The sequence below is a fragment of the Typha angustifolia genome, chromosome 2 (assembly GCF_048772165.1).
Source record: "Typha angustifolia cultivar Huaian chromosome 2, ASM4877216v1, whole genome shotgun sequence".
Taxonomy (NCBI): domain Eukaryota; kingdom Viridiplantae; phylum Streptophyta; class Magnoliopsida; order Poales; family Typhaceae; genus Typha; species Typha angustifolia.
Window position 1 is genome coordinate 9504039 of NC_133240.1, and position 20401 is coordinate 9524439.

The 20401-nt window shown below is 40.6% G+C and overlaps 6 protein-coding genes across 8 annotated transcripts; 3 read left to right on the forward strand and 3 right to left on the reverse strand.

Moving 5' to 3' along the window:
* Positions 1-9: 9 nt before the first annotated feature.
* On the reverse strand, positions 10-2305 carry LOC140775096 (hydroxyethylthiazole kinase). The gene is made up of 2 exons (XM_073118358.1): positions 1805-2305; positions 10-565 (listed from the first exon to the last, which is right to left on the reverse strand). The coding sequence occupies exons 1-2, from the start codon at positions 2258-2260 to the stop codon at positions 173-175; spliced, it is 849 nt and encodes a 282-aa protein (XP_072974459.1). The 5' UTR covers positions 2261-2305; the 3' UTR covers positions 10-172.
* A 1208-nt stretch (positions 2306-3513) lies between these two features.
* LOC140774150 (dehydration-responsive element-binding protein 2C-like) lies at positions 3514-4160 on the reverse strand. Its single transcript, XM_073117025.1, has one exon. It carries the CDS (start codon positions 4087-4089, stop codon positions 3514-3516), a length of 576 nt encoding a protein of 191 aa, XP_072973126.1. The 5' UTR covers positions 4090-4160.
* Positions 4161-5623: 1463 nt separating this feature from the next.
* Positions 5624-8690, reverse strand: LOC140770368 (histone-lysine N-methyltransferase family member SUVH2-like). Its single transcript, XM_073111538.1, has 2 exons — positions 6480-8690; positions 5624-6398 (listed from the first exon to the last, which is right to left on the reverse strand). Exon 1 carries the CDS (start codon positions 8612-8614, stop codon positions 6629-6631), a length of 1986 nt encoding a protein of 661 aa, XP_072967639.1. The 5' UTR covers positions 8615-8690; the 3' UTR covers positions 5624-6398; positions 6480-6628.
* Positions 8691-8814: 124 nt separating this feature from the next.
* On the forward strand, positions 8815-12938 carry LOC140770398 (GDT1-like protein 2, chloroplastic). Its single transcript, XM_073111589.1, has 10 exons — positions 8815-9097; positions 9435-9591; positions 9827-10010; positions 10143-10190; positions 10476-10572; positions 10898-11058; positions 11960-12025; positions 12257-12307; positions 12397-12501; positions 12610-12938. The coding sequence occupies exons 1-10, from the start codon at positions 8974-8976 to the stop codon at positions 12673-12675; spliced, it is 1059 nt and encodes a 352-aa protein (XP_072967690.1). The 5' UTR covers positions 8815-8973; the 3' UTR covers positions 12676-12938.
* Positions 12939-13312: 374 nt separating this feature from the next.
* On the forward strand, positions 13313-17028 carry LOC140770407 (tetraspanin-18). Of its 2 annotated transcripts, XR_012106024.1 has the most exons (7): positions 13313-13710; positions 13834-13933; positions 14672-14752; positions 14850-14954; positions 15392-15586; positions 15754-15877; positions 16912-17028. XR_012106024.1 is itself a non-coding variant. In XM_073111600.1 (6 exons), the coding sequence occupies exons 1-6, from the start codon at positions 13547-13549 to the stop codon at positions 15814-15816; spliced, it is 708 nt and encodes a 235-aa protein (XP_072967701.1). In that variant the 5' UTR covers positions 13314-13546; the 3' UTR covers positions 15817-16044. The 2 variants fall into 2 exon arrangements, 1 of the variants encoding a protein (XP_072967701.1); XM_073111600.1 differs by lacking the exon at positions 16912-17028 and having other exon boundaries at positions 13314-13710; positions 15754-16044.
* Positions 16988-20262, forward strand: LOC140770420 (monothiol glutaredoxin-S10-like). Of its 2 annotated transcripts, XM_073111623.1 has the most exons (6): positions 16988-17123; positions 17207-17587; positions 17689-17762; positions 18414-18488; positions 19525-19551; positions 19927-20262. In XM_073111623.1, the coding sequence occupies exons 2-6, from the start codon at positions 17280-17282 to the stop codon at positions 20001-20003; spliced, it is 561 nt and encodes a 186-aa protein (XP_072967724.1). In that variant the 5' UTR covers positions 16988-17123; positions 17207-17279; the 3' UTR covers positions 20004-20262. The 2 variants fall into 2 exon arrangements, with proteins under 2 accessions (XP_072967724.1, XP_072967716.1); XM_073111615.1 differs by lacking the exon at positions 16988-17123 and having other exon boundaries at positions 17125-17587.
* Positions 20263-20401: the final 139 nt, after the last annotated feature.

A 20401-nucleotide genomic window follows, 5' to 3' on the forward strand; every position in this document is an offset into this window, starting at 1 on the left:
CCATGCGAGTGAAAGAAATTAATGTGCATCAACTTCCAGATGCATGTATTGAAGACAAAAATGTTTGATGATTATTTCTTGATATCTAGAATTCCAATATGCAGCTATATCTATTTCTTACTTGCATACAAGAATCAAAAAAATTTCTTTGGCACTCCCGCGGTAGAAACCATCATGATCGTTGAGAAATTCTGATACGAGATACGACGGTGTTCTCGTCGAGGCAATGGAGAGCATCAATCATGTGCATTCGTAGTGAGGCTGGTCCTTTCGCCATCTCCATTCCTAGCTCTCCTGCCAAACCAAAGATAGAGAGAGCGCAGGAAGTTGCTTCTAAAGCGTTTGATGGATCCACAGCAACAAAGGCAGCTATAAGGGCTGTGACTGCACATCCTGTTGCTGTGATCCTCTGCATCATGGGCACCCCATTGCTTGCACCCACCACCTTCTGTCCATCGGTGACGAAATCTACGGCTCCAGATACTGCAACTATGGCACCGCTGGATTGCGCTAACGACTTAGCAGCTTCGACAGCATCTGTTGATTCATGTGAACTGTCTGCTCCCTGCTCATGAATTTTATCCAATGTTGCATAACAAACAGAAAAAGGACAAGAAAAAGGTTCGATGATCATTCTGAAAATAGTTTCTTGATCAGTAATTTTGGTAATAATTTCCACTTCAACAGCATCTGTTGGTTCATGTCAACTGTTTGCTCCCGGCTCATGAATTATATCCAAGGTTGCATGACAAACAGAAAAAGGACTAGAAAAAAGTTCCATAATCATTCTGAAAATAGTTTCTTGATCAATAATTTTCGAAATTAATTTCCAATTATTGTCCGAAATTTAGTTCATCTTGGTCCTATTCTTACTATATCTCAGACTTTGCATTGTTTATGTCAACAAATTATTGTACAAAATTGATGGCATTTATCTGAAAACAATCAAATGAAAATTAACCATAACAAAGGATCATATTTGTCCCCATTTACTCCAATGAACATTAATCTTGTTAACAAGGTTGTTACTGCCTTCTTTCACTACCCAAAGTTTTAGCAGATAATCTTCTTTCTAAGTACAAACCTCTCTTCCCACTTACTTCACCATTTTTTTCTTTTTCCTATCCCCAATAAGCTTCAACAAACTTCCTATCGGTTACTCCTCGATCATAAAACTTCCACCTTGAATAAGAGCAATGATTTGGCTAAGGCTTGTCGCCCTCTATCTCCTCTCTTCTTCTCTCAACCGTCGGCACAACTCCTCCCACCTCCAATTGAGCCAACTTCTTCCGTTGATAAGGTTCTCGATCAGTTTTTAACCCCCTTCTTCCCTTCTAAATTTCCTCCTCAATTTCTATTCCCTACTCTCACATCAACGCACTGATCCAGCCATTAAGGACAGCAAGTGTGTCATCTGAACCAAGTGGATCAAGATCGGACCTTGATCCCACGGGTCTGTCTTTCCGACCTTTATCCACTGATTCGAAGATATATTCAGATCTAATAATCCAAATCTCAATATACTGAATTCGTTGGAAAATTCTCTTCCATAGCTACAACATATTAAAATTTCATGTTAGCCATTTCTCGAAAATTTTATATCTGTTAGGAATTCTCACTCGAGGTGATCGTAAATTCACTTCTTAAAAGGGAACGAGTTTCTCAGGGATTATGATGTGCCCTCACCCTACTTTGGCAAGAAAAAAATGAGAGCGCGAGGATCGTTTGACTTCAACCAATAAACTTACGGCCTCAAACACCTGAAAAGGAGTAAAAGGACAGAAAAATCTTGAAAAGATCTCACCTTGGCATCCCGAATCCGGCAAGCGGAGGAGAGCGCGAGGATCTCGGAAGCGTTCCCCCGTATCACCGTGGGCCGCAACTCCACCAGCCCAAGGCACGTCCCCATCCGCCACTCGGACGCCGACACGGCCACGGGGTCGAGCACCCACGGGCGCCTTGCTCGCTCGGCGGTGGCCGCCGCGGCGCGCATGGAGGGGATCCAGGATTCGGCGAGCGTGCCCACGTTGACGCACAAGGAGTCGACGTTAGGGGTGAAGTCGTCAATCTCCTGGATTGCGTGAACCATAGCCGGTGATGCACCCGCGGCCAGGAGAACGTTCGCCGCTAAGTCCATGGAGACGAGGTTCGTGATGCACTGGACTAGTGGAGCTCGGTGACGAACCATGGAGAGGAGTTCCCATGCTCTCTTAGCCCACGATGCGGCCGCCGTCGCCGTCGTCTCGGATTCTTCGTCCATGATTAGACTTTGGCAGGGGAGTTAGTGGTTAAAGATTATAGTGGGCTTGAGCCTGGATCGCGTTTAGTTTGGCCTCTCCAAGAGATGTTTTCATTTCGCACCCTATATTGTTGTATATTGTATGTTACATCCTGTCATTTTTTACTGTTTCGTAATTCAACACTAACTGTAATAGATAGATAATGTAAGGTGTGAAATGAAAAAAAAAATCTCTTGATGGTATTGTAAATTTCTTACTTTAAATTATGCAAGGTAAATTTTATTAAGCTAATACTCCAAGCTAATAGAACTTAAAACCTACGTCAACATGCTCAAACTAAACTATTTAGTCGAGCAAAGCTATTAAATCAATCGGCTTGCATTTGTACAACAAAGAATCAATTTTCCAACTTGGGGTGGCAACACCAACCTTATACGTAACTACGTGCAACAGAGAGTTGGCGGATGAAGCAGTAGTCGTTATAGATAAGGATGATATCTCCACGAAACCTGAGAGGAGTCTGGCAACAACTCTAGTGTACTATATTGTTTGTTAAAAACCACATTTTATAACAAATTGATCTACAAAATTAAGCTGTTTGATAATATATATATATATATATATATATATATATATATGTCACATCTTTTAAGATTTTGCAATTGGTCACTCTCCTGTGGAGGTGAAGGATATATAGACGTAGATGCTTATCCTCTTCACAAACTTCCAAGCATCAAAGTACACACCCAGATAACCCTTGCACAAACTACTATGTATCCACTTTATAAACACCTGCACATTTATCTCCAGGCTCACGTGTTCTTGAGAAAAGAAGCACAAGCCCAGATGACGTCCAAGGAGCTAGCGGAGTATCAGGTAAGTCCTATTCTTCTCACTCGTTTGCAGATAAAATTTGAGGCCACACGTACACAAGGCCAAGAAGGACACCAAAAGAGACATGCAAAAGAATTTTTTTTAATTATTATTATTATTATTAATTTCCTACTAGCTAGAATAGAGCATGGACATATAACACTGAGTTACTACTAATATAGCAAGCAACTAATAATACTAGTATTTAACTTGCGTATATCATTCTAATTAAAGACTCTATATTAAAGGCATGCAACCTAGCTATTGCCTTATCGATCGATCGTCACCATCAAACTTATAATTACACACATACATGTGTACAAGTATAGGTTTGTGTATCCTTTCTGCTTGCAGAGTATATATATATATATATATGTGTGTGTGTGTATATAATCTCTGCTCAAGAACACCAAGAGAACTGTAAAGCATCATCAAAGCTCATCAATTCACCAGCCAAGCACTCCCCATCGCAGTAGACCGTGTCATCAAACACGGGTACCTCGTGAAACGCCTCCAAGCCGAAATCCTCAGCCTTCGGCAAGCTCGTAATGTAGTCCTCAAAGTCATCTACTGGCTGATCACAAGAGAAAGGCGAGCCAACGGTAATCTCAGGCGGCCCGACCATCACCTCGCTTGTAGTGCTCGACGCCAATGACTGGGACGGCGAGCACGACGGCAACTCTGACGAGGGCACGGGCTCGCGTAAGTTGAGCCTGGCGCAGTCGCCGTAGAGGTTGCGGGCGGCGGCGTCGTAGGCGTGGGCCGCCTCGAGGGCCGTGTTGAACGTCCCGAGCCAGAGCCGGGCCCCGCGGTTGGGCTCGCGGATCTCGGCGACCCATTTCCCCCACGTGCGCTGCCGGACGCCGCGGTAGGGGCAGAGCTGGTTCTCGGGGCCTCCTTTGCCTTTCATGCATCCCTTTCTTGACCTCCTAAGAGGGCAGCATTTCTTGTGCTTCTTCTCTTGTTCAGGTCCCATGAGGATAATAGAGTTGGAGAAAGTAGTAGAATAGTGGTGTGTTTTCGACCCTTATCTTGCACTAAGCTAGAGAAGTGGATCAATGGTGGTGTGGGGGTATTTGGACACGAGGCCGTCGGCATCCGAGCTGGGGGAAGGGGTTTGAAGCCACGTGGCGGGGGCAAGGTGGGGTCCACGGGACGTTGGGTGAAACGTGGCGGGAGGCCGTTTTGTCCAGGTAGTGTTGGGGAGAGGCTATGTGGCGGCGTGGAGGAGGGGGAGCGAGATGGATTGGATGCCTCCTCATGCCTTCTGAGCGTGATTGAATGAGTGACATCAAGATCTTGGCGGCTCTGGCCGACAGTCGAATTGGCTACGAGAGCGGTCGCAAGGTTTAGGTGCTTCTATTCCGTTCTTATGGACGTGTGGACAAGTGGAACCCGTAAATCCACAACTTTCGTGTATCTGGTGAGTACGTATGTGCAGGCCAGAAGCAAATCTCCTGCAGCACTTGAATTGGGAATTCTCTACCCAGGAAACTTGTCAGTTTTATTTTATTTTATTTTTAAAAAAAAGAAAAAGATTTGGGATATATCTGTAAGCATGAGCATATCTACAGAAGTAGTTGGATTTACGAGTACAATAAGATAAGATCTCACCTGTTTATCTCTCTTTCTTGCAAAAGCACTTACCATGTAGCAATAGAAATTCTTAATCGCCACTGTAACTGAGTGGGTAGTAAAACAGGAAGAGTTGTTAATTTGAGATCTGCAGGCATGAACATCCTTACGTTTCACAAGTGCATAACATCTGAAAGGCCCTGATACTAAATGTAAAGATCTCAAAATGAAAGAAAGGAGGAGATTATAGATCGTCTAGTCCTGTCGACTGTAGAAGAAGACAAATACAACAGCTGAGGATGTCATTTCCTGACACAGCTCATGCAGTTGTTCGTCAATCTTCCCATATTGTCACATTGCTGTATTTACATGGATGAAGGAGCATTCAGTGATCGGTCAAAGGTAGCCAAAAAACATTCTGAATAGTTCAGAGCGGCAGCTGCTTCAACAAGGTAATTGATCTTCATGTAAGCACCAAATCAATGACACATACAGAGGTAAGTCGAGCAAGATCTCATATATTAGAATTAGAATTAGAATTGTATCACTAGAACTTGGACAAAGTTCATGGATTGATGCAAGTACATGAGAGTACGTAAACTATGAATTGGTACAACCAACAACAATTTATAAAGAAATCCAAAAGATGACAGGGTGATCATCTACTTACAGAATAAGTGATACTGATGAAAAGATGGTGACGTGATGGAAGTATCCTGTTAGAATTTTCAGTCTTATGATTTGAATATGAAATCTGTAAATGGAATTTATCAAAGAAAGGAATTAACAAACCTTTCACTCATAATGGCTGTTCAACATGAAGAGAGTCAGTTTGCACAAACACTAAGTACAAGCAGAATACCAAAACACAGTTTCAAACACCACTGCTATCAGCATTTCCATAATCAATCTATGGGAGAAGAAAATATAAACTTGCTTGTTGAATTAATATCATTGATCACATTTTAAATTATGAAACATCTATACTTCTGTACTCTGCTGCCTGTAATAGAAAAAGTAATATTGCTTACAAACTTCCAACAGGCTGAAGAGTACTCATCACCACATAAAAAAGCAAAGAGAACACAAATAACCATTATTTTCTCTATACATTTTCTCAGAATCTTTATAAGGAGAAAGAGTAAATCTCCCTAATAAATCTGCACCAGAAGGGGGTAAACAGAATGACCACAATTTTGCTTGAATTCTTTTACTTGTCTAATCCGTCTGTCTCCTTATCCTATGCAGATCCCTTGGACCTAAACTATATTGCGCCCCAACTAGCGCTAACTAACTTTGATACTCCATATCTTGTGACAAATGTAGGACTCTTAGTATGTTGAACCAAAGTTCCCTATGATAGAAGGTTTAAAACTTTCAGCTGAGTGAACACCACAATAAACTTATCATATGCCAGCGCCGAGCTGTTAATTAAGGTAATGGAAGGAAAATAACATGATCTTACTTGAAATCTAACAAATATTATTGAGAAGACAAGAGTAGCAAACCTAGTTGAGATTCTTTGTTGGAAAGCTAGTTCAGTTGATTTAAATTCTCCAATGGGCACACAATAAGACTTCCGGAAATTTCCCTCCTGTTGGCTGGTGAGGAAATGCTTAAAGGAACTGAAGAGTGATGTTCTGCCCATTAGTTATTACATGCAACAATATTTGTGCCAATTCTCTCGACACAAAGTCTAGATTAATTACCCTGTCAATGAACTTTCAGATCAACTTCCATTTGGAAGTTAGTACAGATGTAAGCCCTACTGCAAAAGAAACAAGAGATTACCAGCTGAATGCTCCTCACTGAAGAAAACATTTCATGAGGCTAGGTTGCCCAAAAAAAGAGCACCACAGTGCCTTCAAAATCTATCAAAAACTTATCAGCTCCAAAAGGACATTTAGTATTCACTATTGGGTCAGCTTTCCAGTTTCCACTTATCCATCTCCTATTCCATAGTCGATGCTCAGTTCCCTCAAAGGAGGAATGTTCTCCATAGCAAAAACCATCAGGTGAGGATATGATTCATTGTCATGACCAAATAACACAAACTGCACAAACACATTTGGCCTGCCACTGTGGCTTATGTAGCAAGCAACATTCCTCTTATTCGACACGTCCAACAAATATCTTGGCTCTCGTAGACGAGGAAACACCGGTGGTGGTTCATCTGGTAAGGCATCAGAAACATCTCCCCACTCCTTCCATCTTTCAGGAAACCTCTTAGGATCAATTACACTACGGCCATCCACCAAAGCCTCCTGTATCTTTTCCTTTATCAGCACCTCACCACTGAACTCACAAATGAAAGCCCCAGCCTGGATCAAATCCAGCGACCTAACTCCCCATCCTGTTTCGCGCGACCGGAAAACCTCCAATCTATGCCTCAACCCCTTTTGGCTTACACGGTTTGGACAATTCGACGTGCAATGGCAAGAATCGCCGCATTCATACAATACCGGCCGGCCCCTCAAGAGAGTCCCATTTCCATCGTAAGCAAGCTTGAAATTGTTCCTCTTAGCACAGACGCAATCCTCCGAACACTCCAATGTGCAACGGCACCCTCTCCGTTTGGAAACAAAACGTGGGTATTCAGGGCGAGGAAGGTACTCAAACAACCAAGGATCCTGCTCCTTATTTACGTCATTGAACAGGGGCACAGGAAAGGCCTCCATCTTCCTTGAAATGTCGAGCAGCAAGTACCCAGCAGGCCTCACTTTGGAAGCCAATTTGGCCTTCAATTCCTCTGCAAGCTTAAGAATCTTGCTCCCCAACACTTCTTGACCCTGAATCCTCAAAAGCTTGAATCTGTAGACTTGACAGCCAGACTTCCCAACGACGCAACGGCACTCGACGACTTTGTAAAGCCCGTCGTAGACGTAGACTTTTCCGGTGGGGCTTACCTCTGAGCTAAGCCCACGAACTACACGGACTTCGACGCCATAGCTCATGCTGCGTTCTAGGGCTAGATTTCCGCGCTCAAGCTTCTGGTCTGCAGAGTGATGGATATCATTGCGGCCACGGCCACCACTCCCGGTATAGATGAGCACGTCATCGCTGTCCTCGTCGTCCTGGTAACCACCCGATGCGATGATGCTCGTCGCGATGGGCTCGCCTTGTGGGACCTGGCTCGCAGCAACGTAGTCGATGCCGGCCTGGACGGCGCCGTGGACTCCCACGATACAGAGCTCGGCGCGGTAGAAGAAGACATCGCCAATATTAATTCCAGGGAGGGAGCCGATGATCCTACGGTCGCGGTGGAGCCATAGGCCGCGGTCGAGCATCTTCTTGGCAGCTTTAAGGTCGGAGCGGGTACGGCGACCGGGTGGTGACTCTAACTCGCGGAGGCAGAGGGAGCGAAGGCAGTCGTAGGTAATCCGAGTGCGGCGGACGAGAGCGAGGAAGTGGATCCGGTCACCGGGAAGGAGTTGGGATACGCGGACCATTTCGCCAGAGCGGGCGCGCTTCTTCTTGGGTTTGGCGACGACGAGGGCGGAGGAGGGGGTGGCGGCGACGGCAGCGGAGAGCTCGAGCTGGGCGAGGCGGAGGTAGCGGGAGAAGAGGGGGTCGTCGTCGGAGGCCGCCGGAATGAGCTCGCCGAGGAGGCGGTCGCAGAGCTCGGGGGTGAGGAGGGAGACGGGGTCAGGACTAGGGTCTGCAATGCCGCCATTGTTAGTTTCGAGGGGTTCGAGCTTGGGGGTGAGAGGAAGAAGGCTTAGGAAATCAAGAAGTGGAGACGAGAGGGGAGGAGAGGTGTCCATGGCGAGAAGAGGTTTCCCAATCACCTCATTTGGGTTAGTTTCTTTGACCATTTTGCCATTCTTCGGTCGCTTTCGCTGATACTTACTACTCATTTGGGTAGTTTTGAGGGGGAAAGGGAAATGTGGGAACCGGAGAGGATTTGAACACTGCCGGACATACATTGCGTAAGATTAGCATATTACCCATGAGATAATTAGGCGAATATGCGGATTCTCTACAATTCGAGTTGCACGCTTTTTCTCTTATACAATATATCATCACAGCTCAGTTACAGGAACTTGTTGCATCTTGCGCTGCATTGAATCCGTAGCCACATTCGGATCCCTCCTTTCTATCTTCAAGCCCACACGTGGCAGCAGCCTGGTACAGAGCCCCCTCGTAGAAGTCTACTTCCTCCTCCCTCTCGGAGCGAGACAGCCACTCTCTTGGACTGCGAAGAATCCTCCGGTAGAGAAGAGGGGAACTTGCTGGGGTTAGGGTTTAAGGCAAGATGCGGAGCGATCACTAGAACTAGGTGAAGATGCAAGGAGTAAATCTCCAATTCCAACTACTCTCTAGTGGAAGACCCCCTTCTCTCACAATCCCCAATTCGTCTCCTACCCTTCTTATTGGTCGAAGAAGATCCCTAAGGAACTCCGCCTACTGTAAGTGTTCTGATTCTTGCTACTTTTACTTGGTTTAAACTGCTTAATCCTTTTCAATTTGTTGATAAAATTCTATCTCTTGCATTTGGGATGCAAGACTGTAAGAATTCTGGATCCTTTTTGACCTTTTTGATGATTGGATGATGGTTTTCTGAAAAAGTAGCTATTTTTTTGAATTATATGAGATAGATAAGCTATTTTTGATATTGAAATAGGAGCGTGCAAACCGATTAGCATAGTTTCAAATGATAGATATCATGATTTTGCTAAACTGAGTAATGGCATAACATCTTTGAAACTTGTCAATATATTTGAATAATTGTTTGGTTGTTTGTAGTAAGATGCGGATGCTTGTCAAGGTTAAGATCATTACGTCATAAAATTAGAGCTCAAGCATCCAATGCCAATATTGGAGCCGGGAGTTATGATGGGGGAGGAGGAACGGGCAGCCATGGAGATTTGATGGGTGCTTCAAGTGAAACTTCTCCTAAAAAGTGAGCGCCTCAATCATGTTCAGTTGATTCCTGTCCTGAATTTCAGACAAGTTTCTTCTAAAATATTATAATTCCCTACCATGTATAATGCGCAATTGGATGCCATAGCTTACTTGTTTGGCATATGGTTTTTAATATAATTTTGATCATAACATGTCCGTGCTGCCTCTTTATCTCTGCTTACTACTTTTTGCTAATTATATCTCCTATTAAACTGACATCCATGCAATGGCAGAGTAAAGCCTCCTTCAGGAGCTGGGTACCTGCTATCTATTGCCAGTGTGCTATTTATATGCACGGTGGTATTTTCTCTTATTGTTTTCTTCAAAGGACGACCTTCTGCGGTCATAGATGCACTTGCAAAATCAGGCTTTACTGCTGCATTTACATTGATATTTGTTTCTGAGATTGGAGATAAGGTAAATAAGTCACACAAGTAGCCCAAAATATTTTTGAATTTGGTAACCAGATCGTTTTGATTTTGCTAGCAATTTCTTCCCAACAAATGGAATTACTGAAGAGTTTGATTGAATCTTCTTTTCTTCTTGCAGACATTTTTCATTGCTGCATTGTTGGCTATGCAGTATAAGAGAGCACTGGTATATTACCCCACCTGTTGATTTCTCCTGTTTCTGTGCACTGGAGCTTTCCTCAGCACAAATTATTTTTCCTATCACACAGTTTGTTGAAGTTTGTCATTTCTTCTGTACTCCTTAAACAGCCCAATTTTCTTTTTATTTATTGTAGTACGAGATAAAAAATTATTGATTTTGCATTTGACATAGACTTTTCACTTTGCTCTTTTCTATTCTATAGCTCTTCTTCTCCTACACTTATGTGTGTATCTGCTGGCATCTCCTTATTTGTCATGTGTAAACGAGCAGGTTTTACTTGGATCAATGGGTGCTCTCTCACTTATGACAGTCTTATCTGTTATAATAGGCAGGATATTCCATTCTGTACCAGCACAGTTTCAGACAAGTAAGTCATCAACTATTGTTATGTTTCCTGGGGAATGAGAGGTTGGTATATGAAAAATGTCAGAGTAATAACTGAAATTATCTGTCATTAACTATACTAGAATCTCATTTTGATGTAGCTTGGCTTCATCCTTTCCACTGTAGAAACTAACCAGATTCTTTAGATATTAACCAAATATTCTAGTGGAGGCACTAAAACTCCAACTCATTAGTATAATTCAACAAGTGGGTCATCTTATGTAAGACATGAACCTGTATGTTTCTCTTATGGTCACTGTACTTGTCTACTTCCTGAAATTGTTGCTGAGAAACATGCATTTCTGCAGCATTGCCAATTGGAGAGTATGCAGCAGTGGCTCTCCTAACATTCTTTGGTCTCAAATCAATAAAAGATGCATGGGAACTTCCATCAGCTGCAAGTGATAAGAACAAAGAGACTTCTGAACTCGGAGAACTTGTTGAAGCCGAGGAGCTTGTGAAGGAAAAGGTCCTCTCTTTCATAGACCAAGAATGTTTAAATTTTGCTTTCTATTTTGAATAAAAACAACTTCTTTTAAGCATTTTTTAAAACCTAGTTCTTTATTATTTTTTTCCACGCAAACATGTTCTTTATGTGGTTGGTATCACCTACCCTTTGTCCATTCTTTCTGTTTCTTTGCTTGAAGATAGTCTATTCCAGTTGTTACCAGCCATTGGGCTTTGAGACTAAGATCCATCTGTTTGATATCAATGATGTATAGAACCATTAGAGATCTGCAGGCTTACAGGATGTAGATGAAAGCTGACATATGATATTTAAATTTGGAGGCTTCTAGACTAGACGCTTTGAGGAAGTAAAGTAATTAAGACAGGACAAAGACATAAAATATTTATGTTCTCCTTTTTTTTAATTGATTTTCCTGGATCAATTGACATGTACATTTAGTTTTTGTTTGCTGCCCTTCGACTGGATCCCTCTCAAATCCAAACAAGAGAAACCAAGAGCCAATTTGCATGCTTGTTGATGGATTGCTCCTGTTTGGATATTTGGAAAGAAATTTGCACAAACTTTTTGGTTAACATGATAAGCTCAACTTTTAATTTTAAATCACTAGCCATTTTGGTAAATAAAAAATTTGCGCAAACTTTGCAACTTGTGTTATTGTCTATGTATAGTGGAGTGCTCTCTGGCTTGGGAACAGTAAACACCACAATTGCTTATAGTATTATGATAAATGTCATGAACCCATAAGATAATACAAGAAAATGACCTGTTGCTCTCATGCTTTAATACCTTGCCTGCACTTGGTGACATGCCAAAGTGGTACTTCCTGCATATGCTCATTCTAGTTTACGACCTTCTCTTACTATTTGCCTTTACGTGAAGATGATATTTTAAACACCTTCAGGTAGCGAAGAAGCTTACCAATCCTCTGGAGATCCTTTGGAAGTCCTTCAGCCTTGTGTTCTTTGCGGTAATCCACATTTATCCCTGCTTGCATTGTTATTTGATTTTGCTAACAATGGAACCTACCAATAGTATTCTAATTGCTTATGCAACACATGGAATAAAGTAAGTCTTGGTGTGAACTTCTGAGTATGCAATAATGAAGGAGTCCCTTGCATTGATTGCAATATTTTGTTCCTTTAGTTTTTATGGAATCTGGAGAAGCTATATATGTATAACAAGTATTGAATCTTTCCAGGAATGGGGTGATCGCTCTATGCTGGCTACAATTGCTTTGGGCGCTGCACAGGTAGTATCACATGGAATACCGTTACTTTTATGTGGACCTTTCATTTTTCTATGGCTGGTGTAAACATAAGTACATGGTTTTCTCTACAGTCTCCTTGGGGTGTCGCTAGCGGAGCCATTGCAGGACACCTAATTGCGACATCAATTGCAATTCTAGGTGGTGCTTTCCTAGCAAACTATATATCTGAGAAACTGGTAAGTGGACAAGTATAACTTAAATTTCTAACTAAAGTTCTCATGCTTGCATTTAAATGTGTCCTTAGTCATTGTCAAATTTGTTAATGCACAACATCTTATGATCAGGTTGGCTTCTTGGGAGGAGTACTATTCTTAATCTTTGCCGCCGCCACGCTTCTTGGAATTTTTTAATCTTTATGGAGAGTGTAAATGGAGTCATAAGAGCTTCTCAGTTTTGGTTATTCAACACTACAATGAGGGTTCCATTCTTCAATGAACCAACCATTTGTTCCTTGGCCTTGTATGACATAGGATAACTCAAATTGATTTATGTAATGATACTGGAGTCTGTTAAGAGATGTAGGTGATGCCTTCATCGTTTTAACCTCAAAATACATTCTATGCCAAGTTGCATGTCGTCAAATAAATACTGAAGAGTATCATTTTGGATGAAAGGCCCTTCTATTGTGCCTCTCACTCAACCTCTCAGCCTATTGGAATTGCCACCACAATCTAATGGTATGACCACATCCAAAGACTCACTCCTCCACTGCCAGTTCACCAAGAGAGAGACATTTACATAGACGCCAATTCTCTTTACACACACACACACACACACATATTAATAAAAGTTGAAAATGTAATTTATACAAATGCCAACCTTAAAGGCTAAGTATTAGTTTTGTATTTTGTATTGGATTCTTCTATATACACATTGACTTAATCCTAGAAATAACAAAGGCATAATAATATAAGCCAGAGTGTCATCTAAAGATAATGCATTCTAGAGTCTCTCTCTCTCTCTCTCTCTCTCTCTCTCTCTCTCTCTCTAGAAACAGCATAACAAAATAGTTAACAGAAAACTAAATAAAATATCTACTAATTATCGTCCTGTGTGTTCCTTTTTCCTCCTTTTGCTTGTCCTTGCCTCTTCTTCTTCTTCTTCTTCTTCTTCCCCGGAGAATCCGAAGGTCGAAGGGGATTTAGGGTTTTGGTTCGCCGGTGCAGCCGAGAGCTAGGTTTTCCTAACCTTCGTTCAAGGAAGGGTGGCCAGAGGAAAAAGATGCGTCCTAGTTTTTGCCGGAGCAGTCTCGCCTTCTTCATCAAGTTCCTCAACTTTCTACAAGGATTTGTTGGGATCTCTATCGCGATCTATGCGATATGGATGTTGAATCACTGGAATCGGCAAGGGGGAGATCTCGACATCAAAGACCTAAAAGATCTCTGGTAAATTTCTCGCCTTTCTCTTTTTGAACGGTTAGAAGTGCAGTTTTGCTTGAATCGTGAATTGATTGCACATTGTGTGATAATTTTTTTCGATTATTATTCATTGCGGTGGTTGTAATGCAGGTTTGTTTGCGCTTCGATGGGGGTTGGGGTCTTGCTGTGTTTGATTGCATTCACAGGGCATGTCGCTGCTGAAGCAAGCAGCGGTTGCTGCCTTTGTTTTGTATCCTATCTATGCTTTTCTATTTTATTTTGATTGTATTATTGTTTTTTTTTTTTGTTAGCTTCATTGAGCTAAAAAATTGAAGGAATTTGGCAACTTCTTAGTATCTGAGCCATGTTTCTCATATCTTTCAGTTAAAGCTAGAAAAGATCACGAATTCCTGAGAAATTTTCTAGAAGTTCCTCTAACTATCTCCTAAAGTAGTCCCACTTTAAAGTGATTTCACATGCAATCTTAGAGTAGTCAATACACACCCACTTTAAAGTGATTTCACATGAAATCTTAGAGTAGTCAATACATTAAATGATAGATTTGTTTTGCACCAGTTGGTGCAGGTTTAAAGAAACAGAACATTAAATGGTAGACCATGAATTTGGTGGAGGGATGATATGGTAGTTTCCTTGCTTCCTCAATTGGGAAAAGGTCTTTAAAGCCGAAGGTTAGATATTACACAAATTCTGTGAAGAAATTGATAATCCAAGATCAATTTTGGGATAGACTTGCTTATTAAACATTTCTTCTGAAATACAGTTTGGTCCACGAGGATACACTTCTGAAATACAGTTTGCTCAGTAGTTTTGCTTTCATACTTTCCATTCATATTTGTCAATGGATGAAGAAAGGTGGTTGTGATACTGCGTCACTCATGCTTGCTTTTTGTAAATCCTTGGTTCTTTGCTAAAACCTATACTACCTCCATTTATTACATCCATATTTTCCTTGACTTGGATTTTTCAGTATGCAATATTGACCACTCTACTCATCTTGCTGGAAGCAACTTTAGCAGGTGATTTGATGTTCAACAAACATTGGCAAGAGGTAAAATATCATTTATGAAGGCCAATAGGAGTTCCAGTAGCCATACAAAAGGTTGTATTTGTCCATGAATCCACTGCTATATTTCATCATTTTGCAGGATCTTCCATATGACGCTACCGGTGAACTCAAAAACCTCCGTGCATTTATTGAAGACAATATGGACATCTGCAAATGGGTTGGCATATCAGTGATTGTTATTCAGGTAAACCTATCCTTTTACCTAGAACTTGAAATTCTTTATTCTAACTATGTTGATTCTGTTTAAGATCAGTGCAAACATAGTACATAGTTTTGATGATATCTTAAATTCCACTAAAAATATGAACTGCGTGAATGTCTGGTTACAAATGGCTGAACATAGAGCCTTTTGGTACCATAACATTATCTTGTATTCTTTGAATTTACTTCTTTGATCTAAAGAAGTTGTTTAGCAGAATTCCAACCAAGCCTTTCAAAATATATTCTATTGCAATTACTTTCTTCTCTCTTGTGCCTTTTGAGTGTGACTTCTAGTGTCGTTATTTCTAGATGTCTGTCTTTATATAAAGGATAGAGATCATATAAACATATCAGATGGGAACTAGATATCCAACTAATTTTGCATTTGGTTACTTACCGTTCTTTGACGTGCATGTGTAGGGATTCTCACTTTTCTTTGCAACGGTTTTGCGATCCATGGTGTCAACAAGAAGGGTGGACTATGACAGTGATGAAGATTTTGTTGTTATAAGGAGGCCACTTTTAAACCCACAAGGTGTCACTCCATATGCTACAACATCTGTTGACAATAAAGGGTTTCACTCGGACATATGGAGTTCCCGGATGAGGCAAAAGGTACTAGATCCTTTAGAACATGAAAATTCTGTGGATGATATGTAGTTCCAACAGAGCAATTATCTGCCATAGGTTATTTCCACAGTTGATGTTCCAGTTCTCTGATGAAACTGTGAATATTTTGCCAAAAAAATTGCTTTGTGTTCAATTATTTGTTCTTTGTGCAGTATGGGTTGAACCAGAACGAATTCGCGCACAATGTTGCAGAACCTAAGGCATCAATTCCTTGATGAACAGCCAACGTAAGCACACAAGAACTTCCAACCAGTGTTTGCAAGCAACTTTTCTTAGGTTAGAATTGTTTTATCTCATTCCATTGTCTGTCATTAATTATCTTGTACATATGATGCTATTAATATCTCGTGCTGTTGATATGCATATATAATTGTATCTGGTCCTTGGAAGCCGTACATTTGGTTTGTTTAAAATATGTTTGAGTTTGCTATTTGTGGTTGATCTCTGAGTTCTCTGGCATCCTTGAGATTACTTTCATATTATTTATTTACCAGTGATGCTATATTTGCCCTGGGACAAGAACAAGAAGAGAATCTCCTCTGCTGAAAGGTATCAGCTGTACAGGATATAAATATTTTGTGCAGGTTACAGTGAAGACAGTCTCATATGTTACACTGCTCGTTGCAGTAGCTGTCCATAGATGTCCATGATGGTCCCAATTTGGGTTAACAATCTACTCTGGTTGTTCTCTTCTATTTACCTTTTTTAACTTTGTTAATACCATTACTCTTGAGATAACTTTTGTGGGATAAAAATGATCACAAAAAGAGCGTCCATTTGATTTGATTGGGTGGGACAAAGGGCACAAGGCTACTATGCCTAAACGGGTTGGGGAGTCTTGCTCATGGCTCTTGTGGCTAAAAAAAATTGCTTGCTGTCCTATTAAAATTAACTCTCTCTCTCTCTCTCTCTCTTAATTATGTTGGGAAAAGCTTCTCATCAACAAAAGAAGTGCCTTTCCTCTCTTCTTTTAAGAAAAAGAAAGAGAAAATGAAATTATTTTTGGTAGGTAAGAAGAAGTCAAAATTTTTAATTTATTTTTTATAATTAAATATTAAAAATAGAGAAGTTTTTAAAAGTGGGTGTTTTTTCTCATTTTCAAGTAACTAAATACTCCCTTAGCAAGTTGTCTCTAATACCTTGCCCCAATTGTAATCTTGTTAATGATTCCATTAATTATCTTTTGAACAAATGCTCTTTGGCCATCTCTTGGTAGGACTTATGCTTGCCTTGAGTAGGTTTCATGTAACCTTTTCCAAAGCTTAGTCGATGCAAAAGTATAACTACTTTCTTATTGTTGAATGATACAGACCGTAATTCCAGTCCAAGGTCCTGCGACTTCAATAACCTGCTGCAGTCCGAGTTTGATAGCCACTGACAGGATGCCAAACATCTACGCCGTAGTAAACTCCTGCATCGGTGGCTGCAGGTGATCCGTTACTCAGCCAATCGATAAGTTATACGCGCAGAACACAAATCTCATAACGCTCGGTATCAATCATCACCGTCCAACGAACGTGATGTAGATGCGTCAGCTCTCTTTTAATCTACTCCGTCGGATCACCATACCTCCCCAGCCTCATTCTTTTTCTCTGTGCTCTATAGAAACCCCCCCGGAAGCCATCGCCATCCTTCCGTCTCAGACCTCTCTATTCACCGACGGCGCAAGTAAGCAACAATGGCTGAGAGCCGTGCTATTGTGCGCGCCGGTGCGGCCCTGTGCCCTAGCTTCAAGAACGCGCGGTGCGGTAACCGCCTGACTCTCACCTCCCTTTCCTTTCCGCTCCTCTTACCTTCTCTTCCTCCCTCTCGTCATCGGTACCGCATTGGAGGAGAGAGGAGAGGTCGAGGTGGATCCACGGCGATCCGATCGATGACTTCTTCCTCTTCCTCGTCGTCCGCCTCTTTCGGGTCGAGGCTGGAGGAGTCGGTGAAGAAGACAGTGTCGGAGAATCCGGTGGTGATCTACTCCAAGACCTGGTGCTCGTGAGTCTGCGATATCCAGCTCATATCTTTCTATCTTCTTTGATACTTGGTTAGGATTTTGCTTAACCTTTCGCCTTGGTTTGGTTTGGTTGGGAATGGAGGTATTCGTCGGAGGTGAAGTTGTTGTTCAAGCGGATCGGGGTGGAGCCGCTGGTGATAGAGTTAGACCAGCTCGGTGAGTTCTATCTTGTTCCGTTTTTCTTTCTTTTTGTTTGTGTAGCTTTCTTAACTTCTGGTGAATTCGCTGTTGATTTGAATCATCTAATGGCAGTTAGTGTTTATTGTGGAATATTTTGGGTTTCGATTGTGCAAGTGCATATAGGATGACCAAAAGGGCACCCTGAAATTTAAAAAGATAAAAAGAGTAGAAATAATAAGAAGAAACAGCAGTAAAGCACTTGCTCCGGAAGCAGACTCTGAAGGACTAGTAGTTGGAAAAGAAGAGTGTTATTTGACAAAATGATAGTAGTAAACCTGAGGAAGGGACAAGAGTAAAAAGAAGAGAAATTTTATGTAAGAGGCATATAGTTGTTTTGTTGAACTTATAGTGAATTTAGTCTTAATGCTATCCCATGTTAGAAGTGTTCTACTTTGAAATTTATAGTTTAGGATTTAGGAGTTTACAGTCATTAATTGCTCCTTTATTGCAAATCCCAAGTGATAGCAAGCACGACTTTTATAACACCATGAGCTCAAAGTCCCAATGTATCCGTGCTGTGTTCATTCTTCTACAAGGTGTTCATTTAGAAATCATTTTTGAATGATGCTGTGTAATATTAAGAACTACTTTTTATTTCTAATTAAGTGATATATCTGTGATACTCAGGTCCTCAAGGGCCACAACTGCAAAAGGTGTTGGAAAGACTGACAGGACAATCTACTGTTCCAAATGTTTTTATTGGTATGTACAAAGTTTTGACATTTTGATTTTTTTTTTTATAATACAACGAAGTAGATACTAATTCTCTTGCAGCGCTATCCTACTATCTGTTTCTGATATTTATTTAGGATTCGTTTGTTCAGGTTCCACCATGTATCAACTTAATGTTAGACACCTCTGGTTCCTCGATATTTTTTGAGCACATGATATACATTAATGGATATCAAGATCTTTAGTCTCCTTTAACATCTATGATGCTCTTGTTGGTTGATCTTTCTGGATATGCGCAGAATTGGCATGAATTCATAAATATCAAGTAATATTAAAATCTACTTTATTTTGAATGTCTTTTTCACCTTCTTATTAGATGTGGAATTTCATAAATTGTTCTAAATTTCAAATTAACTTTGAGAGAGATTCCTTAAAGTTTCAATTTTTGGCCTGATGCAAGTTTGGCTTTTGAGTTTCAATTAGAAACTTGTTTCTTTGAGTAAAGCATGTTTGGGGAGTTTATGTTTGTGAAACTCTGTTGGAGGCCTTTTAAGATGACTCAAAATATGACTATTAGTTCTGTTTTTGTAAGAGCATTCAAAATCTATTTAAAAGGCCATTCATGATGTCTTATAATTCAAGGATGTAGAATCCCTAGCATCTTCAATCTTACTGCCCTGCCTGGACCTTAGAATAACCATGCTGGAAGTGGATAATTTCATATTCCAGTGAAGAGAGAGCAGCATGATGACCCCACCCAATCCTTAAAATTCATCCTTTTTTCTCTATTCTGAAGGATAAGTCTTTTGTCTCTTTTCCTCTCTTATTTTGTTGGACTCCAAAAATTGGTAACATACTGCTTAACACTGAGTGTGGCCTAGAAGAATTTTATCCTTCTCAATTTCTCCTTTGCATCACTGCATAGTCTCATGCACAATCTTGGATTTCTCTGCTGTAATTATTTGCCATTCTACTATTCTTGACTGTGGTTCACAGCCAACTGTTTTAGGGTGATTTTTTTAATTGGTTTTAATGATCTAGTAACTATACATTTTTGAATGTGCAGGAGGAAATCATATCGGTGGTTGTACAGGTAATAACAGTCTCCATTTATTTGTTGATCTACACAGTACAGGTTACTCCATGAAAAATTTCTCCAGTGGGGAGTTGTTTTTCTGACAGTTGAATATAGTTACAGCTTTTACTCTTTCTTGCAGAAAATTCAGCATTGTAATGACCAAAGTAAATAAACCTCAAATCACAAAAATCTTCTAGAAATTTACCAAAGAAGCAAGAGTAATAATTTACTAAGTTAAGCTGGTGTTGTTAAATTATTATTGCAGTAGGTCAATTTAAAATTTCAAAACAAACTTAAAGATTGTGTGTACATTGTGAAAATATCAAAGTAGAAAAGATATCAAAAACATCAATGCACAGGTCTTGTATGACACTCTTCTATTGATTGCAGATACTGTGAAGCTTCACCGTAGAGGAGAGCTATCTACAATGCTGTCAGAGTTGAATATTAGCACCAACAACTTGTAACAACTTAATGAAGGTCCAAGAAGAAAGTATTTTGTCAAAGGGGCCCATCAATTTTATGTGCTATGACACCATTAGTTTCTTGTTCACCTTAATTTGTTCCCCATAATTCATGTTATTGAACTACCTCATTTGCACTTGCGTTGAGCACTGGTGTAATCTCTGCGATATTGCTTATGTATGGTGGTTTTATTTATGGATTCATTCAGTCCAATTGTGCATAGGAAATGAAAGGCTGCACATTGATCCTATAATCTTACTAGGAATCGCATATTTATTTTCAACTCAATTACAGGAGTACTTTTATTTCCTATCTGCTTCAGATAGTATTTGGGTTTGCTATCTGGAATGTGTATTCCTGAGTTTTAATATTTATCCATGCAGTTCGTGTTTATTAAAAC

Excerpts from the sequence above, each read along its gene's own strand:
- LOC140770420 (XM_073111623.1), top strand. The coding sequence starts at position 17,280 with ATGGCTGAGAGCCGTGCTATTGTGCGCGCCGGTGCGGCCCTGTGCCCT. Across the intron at positions 17,763-18,413 it reads GATAGAGTTAGACCAGCTCG|GTCCTCAAGGGCCACAACTG; the intron begins GTGAGTTCTATC and ends TGTGATACTCAG. Across the intron at positions 19,552-19,926 it reads TCATATCGGTGGTTGTACAG|ATACTGTGAAGCTTCACCGT; the intron begins GTAATAACAGTC and ends TATTGATTGCAG.
- LOC140774150 (XM_073117025.1), bottom strand. The coding sequence starts at position 4,089 with ATGGGACCTGAACAAGAGAAGAAGCACAAGAAATGCTGCCCTCTTAGG.
- LOC140770398 (XM_073111589.1), top strand. The coding sequence starts at position 8,974 with ATGCAAGGAGTAAATCTCCAATTCCAACTACTCTCTAGTGGAAGACCC. Across the intron at positions 12,026-12,256 it reads TCAGCCTTGTGTTCTTTGCG|GAATGGGGTGATCGCTCTAT; the intron begins GTAATCCACATT and ends GAATCTTTCCAG. Across the intron at positions 12,308-12,396 it reads TTGCTTTGGGCGCTGCACAG|TCTCCTTGGGGTGTCGCTAG; the intron begins GTAGTATCACAT and ends TTTTCTCTACAG.
- LOC140770407 (XM_073111600.1), top strand. The coding sequence starts at position 13,547 with ATGCGTCCTAGTTTTTGCCGGAGCAGTCTCGCCTTCTTCATCAAGTTC. Across the intron at positions 13,934-14,671 it reads GCGGTTGCTGCCTTTGTTTT|TATGCAATATTGACCACTCT; the intron begins GTATCCTATCTA and ends TGGATTTTTCAG. Across the intron at positions 14,753-14,849 it reads TCAACAAACATTGGCAAGAG|GATCTTCCATATGACGCTAC; the intron begins GTAAAATATCAT and ends ATCATTTTGCAG.
- LOC140770368 (XM_073111538.1), bottom strand. The coding sequence starts at position 8,614 with ATGTATGTCCGGCAGTGTTCAAATCCTCTCCGGTTCCCACATTTCCCT.
- LOC140775096 (XM_073118358.1), bottom strand. The coding sequence starts at position 2,260 with ATGGACGAAGAATCCGAGACGACGGCGACGGCGGCCGCATCGTGGGCT. Across the intron at positions 566-1,804 it reads GCCGGATTCGGGATGCCAAG|GGAGCAGACAGTTCACATGA; the intron begins GTGAGATCTTTT and ends ATTCATGAGCAG.